The sequence below is a fragment of the Gordionus sp. m RMFG-2023 genome, chromosome 1, assembly GCF_954871325.1.
Source record: "Gordionus sp. m RMFG-2023 chromosome 1, tfGorSpeb1-WG-v2, whole genome shotgun sequence".
In the NCBI taxonomy this organism is placed as follows: Eukaryota; Metazoa; Nematomorpha; class Gordioida; order Chordodea; family Parachordodidae; genus Gordionus; species Gordionus sp. m RMFG-2023.
In genome coordinates, this window is record NC_088775.1 from 30557271 (window position 1) to 30568003 (window position 10733).

Here is a 10733-nt window from a genome sequence, read left to right on the forward strand (position 1 = left end):
ACCAGTACTCATATTGCCGGTATATATTGTATAAATAGCTGACTTGAAGAACGACCCGAAATGGGCCAAAAATTTTATGATTTTGAAAATCTTATTCGGGCTTAAATTAAAAGAAAAATTATAAATGAATCCTTTTAATCATAATTTCAATTTCCCTTTGTAACGCCAAAATTATTCAAAAAAAATAAAATAATTCCGTGACCAAAAATTCATATTTTCAAAAAAGGGTTGAAAATGAATTTTTTTTTTGAATGCGAGCCTAGCTCGAAAAGGCGGGCCGGGCTTTAACATAAAAAATTTTCAAATTCGGGACGAGCTTAAAAATGGAAAAATTTAAATTCGGGCCGGATTTTAAAATGGTTTTTTTGTACTCGTGGGAAATAAGTGAAGAAATCTAGAAGAAAAATTAATTTTAGGTTGTATAACGACGAATTTTCTCGATGCACCGGTATTCGTAGTACCTGTCGGTATGGTTTATGGTCGATACTTTTAATTTTAACCGAAAATGATATTTAACCATAAATTTTATTAAAAAAATTTTTTTTGTCTCTACATGAATATATGTCTTATTACTGTTAAAATTTGTATATTGTTAAATCAGAGAAATCGGTGTAACAAATAATAATCAAGAAATAAATAAATTGGTCAGTCTGCCAAATTTAAGTATTTAATAAATCGATATAAGTGTGCAATCATTCTTTCTAAAATAATTTTAATTAAGACAGAGATGATCATAAGCGAATATCATACATTTTGCAACCAGCAAAAGAGTTAAAAGGGTTTTTTTTTAATTTTCTCTACCATCAGTAGATAATTTAAGGTCTTCATAGATTATCATCGGTAATACGCTTTTTATTTATTTCCTGCGTTCAAAGTTTAAAGACCTAAATTTTTCGTCATATTGCATGTTAGCGCGAACACAAAACAAACACCCCAAGCATAGATGACCATTCACGGGGTCTCGTTCAGTGAAAGTATAATGCTGAGATAATTGTACCTTATTATGTTTATAGCCAGCCTTCGGCACAGGTAGTAACCCTCGTTAGGATCCTCGGTCCTAGCATAGATCCGGTGCCCCAACTCTTTAAAATAGCCTAAGGCATGAGAGCCGAACGACATTAAAATCGTGATGATTATGGGTAGAAATGTATAATTGGTAGGTAGTGACGGCGAATATTTAGCGAAATTTATTATAAAAAAATCATACTGAAAAAAAGGAAGAAGGTGCTATTAATTTTTTATTTTCCTATTTATTTTAATTTAATTTACTTTTATAAAACTAATTGTAGATGATAAAATAAATATATAAAAAAATGATAATATTGATGAATGATATCCTCGCTTTTTTTCCAATAAATATACTACATTCTTTTTTTGGTATCGGTAGTCATCGGAATCGGTATCAGCTAAAATGGTGGCAGCGGTGCATCCCTGGTGTTCATCAATATTATAATATGGCCTTATTTTAAAAAAGTTATCATCGAGATAATTTTTTTTTAATTTTTGGTTTTACAGGAATAATCTTAATATATAAAAAAAAATCATGATATTTTAGTTTTGTCTTTCTTAATCCTTATTCACCTCCCTCATCATTTATTTTCCAGGATTCATATAAATAATTCCACGATAAAAAAAAGAAATATAATTTTATAAAAAAGGGTTAGGTAGCTTTTACTTTTAGAATAAATATAGGAACAAGATGTCATTGATGTGTGATGTTGTTCATTACAAAACCATATAATATTTATTTTTTTCATACACACTATTCATGGCATTTCATTTCTCAGAAGAATCGCATGAACGCGAACAGTCCTTTCAATATGGCTGACGTCCACGATACACCAACCAATAATCCCAAACAGGGAATCAACCTAAATGTTTGTTCCAAACCCGAGTCTCTCAATCTCTATACGAGTGGAGAAGCCAATATCAGTGGCGGAACTAACACCCTCGGAACTATCAATGTTGAAGAAAATGGCAACCACGGCGATGAAGAGGTGGATTTTTTTGACTACGTGGCCCGTTTTCAGAGCCAGCGCATGAACGACCAACGATACGATGGACCCTCGACAATCAACTTGAGCCTTGGACAGTCTTTTATTAAAAATGAGGACGATGGTTGCGTATCTAAAATCGGGACGGATGTGAAAGGTTGCAATAAAGGAGCGGGCAAGGAGGGTAGAAGGTTGAGCAGTCTGTCCAATAAATGGACAAGTGTTACTCGTCGCAGCAGAAAAGGGAAGGAAGACGGCAAAGGAAAAAAGGACTCCAAATATATAAGTGAGCTATTTTTTTATCTATCATATTTCTGGCTCTAAGTATGGAGTATTAAATTGCTAATCTAAGATTTAAATGATGGCATGCTTATGAACATAAAGGTAATAATTTTATCAACATTTTGTTCGAATTGCTAATCTAAAATTTAAATGATGGCATGCTTATGAACATAAAGGTAATAATTTTATCAACATTTTGTTCGAAATTTGTTTATTTTCTATCACTATCATCATCTTTCATTATGTCATTAGAATTTGGAGATCTATATTTGACTTTTTTTACAAGAAAACGAGATAATTTTTTAGGTAGATATTTCTAAATTAAGAATATAAAGAGTGAGTGATATTTGCATTCCAAAAGAATTTATAATTGAAATTTTTTTTTGATAATATTTGTAGAAACAATTTAAGAAAGATTAAGCCGTAAAACACGAAGATAATATGCAAATATATTTAATAAGTACAATATACTAAATATAATTATGTAAATTATCTAAGTATATAAGTGGACAACCAAAATAATATGTAATTATACAAGTATGAATTTACTTTATTTTTTTTACTGCTGTAAAAACCCCATAAATGTGAAGGTTGAAAACTAGTATTTATTACCAGATTATAACATTATAAAAAAATTAGTAATAATATATATTTTTTTTAAATCCTCATGTTAAATAAAGTAACTTTGGCCAACTCTAAAACGGCTTCCGCTAACTCTAAAAAGGCTTACGCTAAGTTATTATATTTAAAAAAATTCTTTCAAGTTGATGAGACAACCTAGTGGTCAATTATTTTTAGGCTAAAAGCTTGGCTATATTATTTTATTTCTTAAGATTTTATAAATCGTAATCTCTCTTTAAATATCTATATTATTTTATTTTTAAAAAAAATTAAAGGCCAAGATATAAATCTAGAACATAAATTTTCGGTGAAGGATCACAACAGCTACGTGTCTAAGCACCGAAAGTCCATGTCTTTCTTCCCTTTCCATTTATGTATGATATAATACAAAAAAAACAACATAAAATTTTATTTATTTATCTATATTTCATTTTTTTTCATCAATATTAAAAATGTTTATATTTGTTTAAAAACTAAATGAAACATTTAATTTTTTTTATAAATATCTTCGAATTTGAACTTTTGATTTTCTATTTACTATTGTTTTATAATATATGATCGATATAACGCAGCAAAATCTAATGGGAACAACGTTGAGCACACTCTTATGGATCGTAAAAGTATCAAATTAACCTATAGTGCTGGCAACAAAGTATGCAAAAATATTTAATAAGCGGAAAATAATTTTCCATTTTTTGGAGGTTTTCCGTGATTCAAAATATTTATACATTTAAAAAGTGAAAATAAAATCCATAAAACTTTATTAATAATCTTAATATAGAATTGGCTTTTTAGTTTAAAAAAAAATAAGCATGTTTTTTTACCAGTATTGTATTGTTAAGTAATTTTTAATTCGAATATATTATAGAAATAATTTCCTAAAATATACACGAATAACTTACATTAGCTAAACATGATACATATAAATATATATATCATTGATTTATTGTTCCATATACTTTCATGCCATATAGTAAAAATAGATATATTTTTATTTTTTTTTCATTCCAAAACAAAAGGACCCTTCAAAATTTTTATATAACCTTTTTATATATATTTAATATTATTAGCCTATTAAGCCAGAACCTAACTTTAGCGTTCAAAAGGATGAAAATAGCACAGTTGAAGCAGATGACGAAATTATTGATTTGGTGTCTAAGATGCAAGGTGATATTATTAGTCAAAAATATAATTTAAATGTTTTATTTTAGAGCAACATAATTTTTTATTTTAAAAATGTAATAATTCGTAAGTAACAACAAACGAAAGATTTTAAAATAATAATTTTTTTCCCCATGATTTTCCTGTAGAGGGCAAATCCTTTCCACTTATAGGAAACGGAATTATATGGATGGATGATAAGGGTCCCCTCATACGTATCATCATTTGAAATAACTATCTTTGGTGGGAACTTAATTCTGACCAACATTTAAATTAAAGTTCATTATTTCTTTAGTTGGAAGAATCGATGATCAAAGATCAATTATGCTCGGATAAACTAATTAGCAAATCGCATAAGAAATAATTTTAATAATTTTGTTCTTCTTTTAAAAATATCTATTCCATATATTTATAGGCAAATCGCTTTATAATTCATTAAATATATTTGGATTGAAATTACACATATATGAAATATATTAATATAATAATCTATAAAATATTTTATAAAATTTCAAATATAGCACATCTAAATGATAGTTAGTTAACTTGTTAAACTTTTCTAAATATAATATTTAAAAAAAATTTAACATTTTAAAAAATACTATAATACTCATATTTTAAAAGCATTAATTTAATATACAACTTTTTTTAAAAAGTATTTTAAAAAATTGTTTGGAAATAATGTATATTATGTTATCATCTCACTCACCTTAAGTATTTAAAATTTTGGTGTTCCCTAAATACTTGATAATATTCTTAACTCATTGAATCTTTAATTATTAAAATTTCTTAATGTTTTGAATATAATGATGAAATTAATCGCTTGGTTCATTGCATATTTATTCCACCACCCGTTAATGTTATTTCTTATGTTTTTATCAAAGTTTATATGTATATATATTTATGTAAATAATCCCAATTAAATTTAATATCGCGCAGGCTTTTGATTTGAAACTCAATCAGCGCAAGTTTTTTATTATATATTACCATTCAAAATTCCAATTCATTTATATATTATCTTTAAGAACTTTATATTATAATATAATGTATTAACAGACTTACATTTATAACGAAATTAATCCTTGGAGGTCATGTTTATCCTAAAATTTTAATTGATTTCTTATAATTAAAGGTATGATAACAACAATAGCTATCATAACATTTACATTATGGTGATATAAAACTTATATATTAAAAAATCATATATTTAAAACAAACATTATACTATTATATTTAATATTGATTGATATTACAGATTGTTGATTTACCATTTTATATTATCATTTTCTGCTGTTAAATATTTTATTTATTTATAATGAAAAATGTAAAAAAAAATGGCAATAATATTTAGAAAATAAAATGTCAAGTAAAATAATATTTTGAGTTTGTAATATAAATATTAACAACAATTATTTGAATCGAACACTAAAATACAATTATTCTAGTCGGATACGAATCGTTAAAAAATTATTCTTCGATTAATACCTTTCATTATTTGATCATATTATTTGATCGCATTTGAAATTATTATGTTTCTTTTAAAACTGTTTTAAGCTTTATTTCCATCATTAATTATTTATTTAAATTTTAATAATCTATTTGTTTATCTTCTGGCTAGATACGGTAAAACTCCGACATAATATTTCTGTATTTAATTTGCTGTTTAAAAATCATGGTCACACTAATCTTTTAAAAAAATAATTTAAGTTAGTGTTTCATATATATAAACATAATATGAATAATGCATATTTTATTTGTTATACGTTTAATGGCAGTTTTCAAGGTTCACTCAGGTAAGCTAATTTTTCCTTGCTCCAATTCCTGCGCATTACTATTTGTAAGACCTAAAGGTCTACAAAGTAATTTTTCCCGCCCCAAGCCCGAATTATAAAATAATTTGTCCGACCCGATCTCAACCCGATCCGACTAAATTTTTTTAAATTTGAGTGTGAATATTATAATATCAAAAAACAATTAAAAATTATGTGTATTGTTTTAAATAAAAGTTTATTTGACCGTCATAATATAATCAATATTAAATTAAGTTGCTTTTTATTTAAATTGATAACGTGTACTTTATATTCAGCTTAATATTAAATAAGTTTAAATTCGATCGAATTTAAAAGTTATTGCGATTATATAAAAATAATGTGCATGATAATATGATATATCTTACTATCATTTTCAATAGTATCAGTTAGTGAATAATTGTGATATATAAATAATGAGGAGTCGAATTTGTCAGGCTTTAAACAAGTCTTCCTATCTTCAATGGCCCTACAAGTCGCTGAAAGCGCTCTTTCACTGTTAGCCCAGGAAGCAGGGATATCCAGGAATTTAAGCCAAAACACTTAAATTGGGAAAGCCGCTTTGATAAATCTTCCACCAATTTAAGATTTGGTAAACGATTTTAAATATAGAAAATTTGAGGCTATTTAATTAAATAGATATTAGATAAATATGTTTTAATTAACCTGATGGAATATGATGTAAATAAAATATGTAATAATAATGCAAAAATATAAAAACAAAATATTTTCTTAAACGGATGTTATGTAAGATAAAAATTTAAGTTAAATGACATGTTATTCTGATGACATTTTAATGATAAATGTGTTAGATAAAAATGGCATATTATTTTAATTGCCATTATGAATTAAAATGATTATTTAGGATATTTATTTACTGGGTCGGACACCTCTTACAACTCGAGCCTGAAAATAAAAGTTTTTTATGTCCGAGCTCGGGTCGGGCTACGCACAACCCATGCCGTGCTGACCTCTAGTGACCCAATATTCTCATGTGATTTATTATCACTTTCATTCCTGTCGTCTTGTGACCGATTCCATTATTTATAATTGCATCTCTTACCCGATCATCTTACATGCCTAAGCCATCTCAGTTTATTTCTTATATTCCCCCTTCCAATAGCTTCTATTTCAATCATTCTTCGCAAATCCTTGCTTGTTATTCTTTTTTTACCTCTGATACGATAAATTTTAAACTACAAGAACTACACTTTATTTTTAATATCCAAAATAAAAAATAGTATATAATAAAATCGATATACTTTATATTTTTTACAATCAATAAAAATAATAACTATTTGATTGACATTCTTTTAAATATAATACTATATATCTAAGTATAAATATTTTATTATTTACAACATGTCCACCCAAAAAAGGCCAAGGACATGTGCACTAAATAAATGAATATTAATTTACAAAATGAACATACTAAAAATTTACCACAATAAAATTTTTCAATCATCTTGTCTTAACAATTTAATCTCTTCCATTTTTGCATCTGTGTATTCCTCTCCATTTTTAGATGAGTCTCGAATTTCTTCCGGTTTCATAGAATAACTAGTATTACATACACCTGTAAGATCAAAATTACTTCTTTTCATGGACTTTTGTAAGGAATTCATTGTTCTATCTCTTGAATGTAATCTATTTCCTTGATACGTCCTAGGCGGCCAAACACGATTGCCATAATATTTAACTCGAGAATCCAATTCATTTACTTTATTATAATCATGAAAAAAATATAATAAAAATTCTTTTAACATCATAATAATACTTTATACACCCTTTTCTTTTTAAAACAAATTTCAACTTTTGTTTTTCCTAATTCACTATTTCTCCTAATTCACTATTTCATGTTTTCTTATAAACACAAATTATTTTAAACCTTTGCATGTTTTGAATCATTTTATTTCTATTCAAAAACATTTTATTTGCTTCATTTTTCATTAATAAACAACACTTCTGTTTTTATTTTACATTTTATTAATTAAACAATTTAACTACACAGTTCGTCTTGTTTTTATCTTACATTTTATTTTTATCTTACAAACAACACACTTCAATAAACCTTTTCAACCAAGAAATTTATATATTTACCACACTGTCAAAAAAGACAAAATTACAAAAATAAAAAAAAAACAGAAATGTAAATGTAAATGACAAACTAGAGAACCAAATAAAAAGACCTAGGCAATGATCTAAATATAGAAATAATTTATTCAAATCACTAAAATCACAAATATAATAAAATCTTCTTCTTTATTAGTAATTCAACAACAAAAATTACAATTAATTTCAAAAAAAATATTAATTAATCATTTTATAAAAAATTAATGATGTAAATGGTTTTATAAAATTTAATATCAAAAAAAAAACTGATCAAGAAAATGATTGCAGTTTTCATATAAAAAAAATTAATAATAAAAATTACTTTTTATCAAAAACGATAAAAAAATATCTGATTTAAAATGATTGACATTTTAACTATATTAAAAAAAAGTATCATTTATGACATGCCACCCCTTTATGGACCAATGGCATGTATATATAAAAAATGTATATGTATATACATTTTTGTTAAAAAAAATGGTCGATATATAACGGTGTTGCATGATCAATTAAATTGCTATAACAGATTTGTAAAATTTTATAAAGTCCTTCGATTTTATTTGATTAATTTAATAATATCATGATTACCTTAAATATTTCAAAAAAATAGCTAATTTCAATGTGAATGATCCATTGTGATAGTGAATATAACTATGGGAAACACCAAACTCTAAAGGAACAATAGATATTTCTTAAAGCATTCATATTTTAAACATTAACATTAATTTGTTTTGTCGGTGATAATAAAATCTTTGTCAAATCATTTGCTTCGTTTTCCACTTCGATTTTTTTTTTCGTCTGCGATATCCATTCGTAATAAAGAATGTTCATTGCCTAAATTCATCATTGATGGTACTGTGGTATTCCTTCGTGGAGTTTTGGAATAATGAATGACGTTATTATTATGAGACGAATGTTTCAAAAAGCCTGTTTCTGCCAAGATGTGAAAAGCGGCGACGTAGAGAAATGTAGCCCCACTGAATAACGTGGCCATAGCGTAAAGGGATTGGATCTCTATTTATCTACATTGACGTTATACATCGTAATCGGGTGGTTGTCATTGCTCCGAAAGGTTGAGTAAACGATAATTCATGAGCATTGGCTTGATAATTAACTGGAAACGAGTCTGATAATGGGGAATACGTTTCACATGTGATTTTGGCAATTTATTTATATTTATATTATTATTATTTTATAATAATTAATTTTTTTTTTAAAAAATCATTGAAATACAAACACAAAAAAATAAAAGAAAATAAACTATCATAAGTGACCGAAAAAAAAAATACTAATGATATTTATGCCACAAAAAAAATATTTTATCCACAACTAACCCAGTCATGCGAATCCCCAAGTCAGTATTATTCATTCCTTAATATTAATTACAAAATTAGAGGCAACTTCCAATAAAAATAAGTTAGGGGACCAAAAAAAAATATACAACAGAAGGGCTGGGAGAAAAAAAAATTTTACCAAATGTTAAAGATTCTCTTTTCAATATACATTATAAAGTCCCATAAAAAGTCATTTACTAAATTGATATTGCAACAAATATGTACTTTTATGTCTGGCAACAACATAAAACCAGATAAAAAAAATAACAACTGGCCGACACTGCCGATTGAAAAATTAAATTTTTATCAATGTGAATAATCAAACATAACACGACCAAAAAAAAACTTTTCAACTAACATTGAGAACAACAACTATTTTAATACCCTGAAAAACTTCTCCATTCATTCAAGAAAAGATAAAAACAAAACTTTTCTATTCATTTAAAAAAATGACTTATTGTCCCTATCATCTGGCAGACAAAGAACATTCCTTAACGAACAAAAAGAAAAACCTTTCCAATATCATTAAAATGGTTAAAAACTTTTTAATAAACCCGTCTGAATTGAACTATAAATTGGATCGAAACTGACCATAACAACTTGTATGCATTGAACAATATTTAAAAAAATGATCCAATATACGGAACCCCGACCCGATATGAACCGTTAAAAAAATCGGGTATATCTTCTCATTATATTTCCCCCATCTTTATTTTACATCCACTTGATAATCATTAAGACATCCTAACTTGTCTTCGAAAATTATTTCATATTTCTTCATTAAAAGAGATATGTTTTCACGCATTTTATATAGTTCATGAATACCAATAGCAACCATTGGGTTTTCATCAATGCTAATATTGTTTTCAACCATTAATTCCGTGGAATTTACATACCTATCAGAATTAAGGGTTGAATTATCTTGTTTTACGGTTAAATCCGTCCCTTCTATTTCATGAATATTTTTTCGAGCGTTATTAGCAATATTTTTGTTCTTAGTCGCATTTAAGACCGAACCATTATGTACGGCAAAAATATTCCAATAATTATTGAAAGGACCTAACTGAACAATCCAATCCCACCCCATGATGGTTTCCACATCTTTCTTTACTACCCATAAATCTAGGAAAAATGTGGTATCATGGAAAATTACTCCCAACTTAGTTTTTCCCAAAACTATTATATCAGACCCATCAAATTGTCTGGCACACATAGATTCTTTTTCAAGTCTACCCCCAGGCCAATACTTATAATAATTTCTTCTAAACATTATGGAAATGCTAGCCCCTGTGTCGAACAACATGTCGATGTCCCTCGAATCAACTCTTACAGAAACTCTTGGACAAGGACAAGGTTCGACTAATCTCTCAGTCATTAAAATATCATATGTTTTAATTGACTGATCAAGATTAATTTCGTCT

The 10733-nt window shown here is 26.8% G+C and overlaps 1 protein-coding gene and 1 long non-coding RNA gene across 6 annotated transcripts in view; one reads left to right on the forward strand and one right to left on the reverse strand.

Moving 5' to 3' along the window:
• LOC135923016 (G-protein-signaling modulator 1-like) overlaps positions 1-4576 on the forward strand; it is a 77272-nt gene extending 72696 nt beyond the window's left edge. For 3 of the 5 annotated variants that reach the window (XM_065457601.1, XM_065457604.1, XM_065457605.1), the window contains 5 exons: positions 1788-2280; positions 3173-3271; positions 3470-3549; positions 3968-4064; positions 4208-4320. In XM_065457601.1, the coding sequence (XP_065313673.1) occupies positions 1788-2280; positions 3173-3271; positions 3470-3549; positions 3968-4064; positions 4208-4287 (849 nt within the window). In that variant the 3' untranslated portion in view covers positions 4288-4320. The other 2 variants (XM_065457603.1, XM_065457602.1) reach the window with 2 other exon arrangements.
• An 881-nt stretch (positions 4577-5457) lies between these two features.
• On the reverse strand, positions 5458-6631 carry LOC135923017 (uncharacterized). Its single transcript, XR_010571108.1, has 3 exons — positions 6533-6631; positions 6235-6489; positions 5458-5744 (listed from the first exon to the last, which is right to left on the reverse strand). It is a non-coding gene; the product is annotated as an uncharacterized LOC135923017 (long non-coding RNA).
• Positions 6632-10733: the final 4102 nt, after the last annotated feature.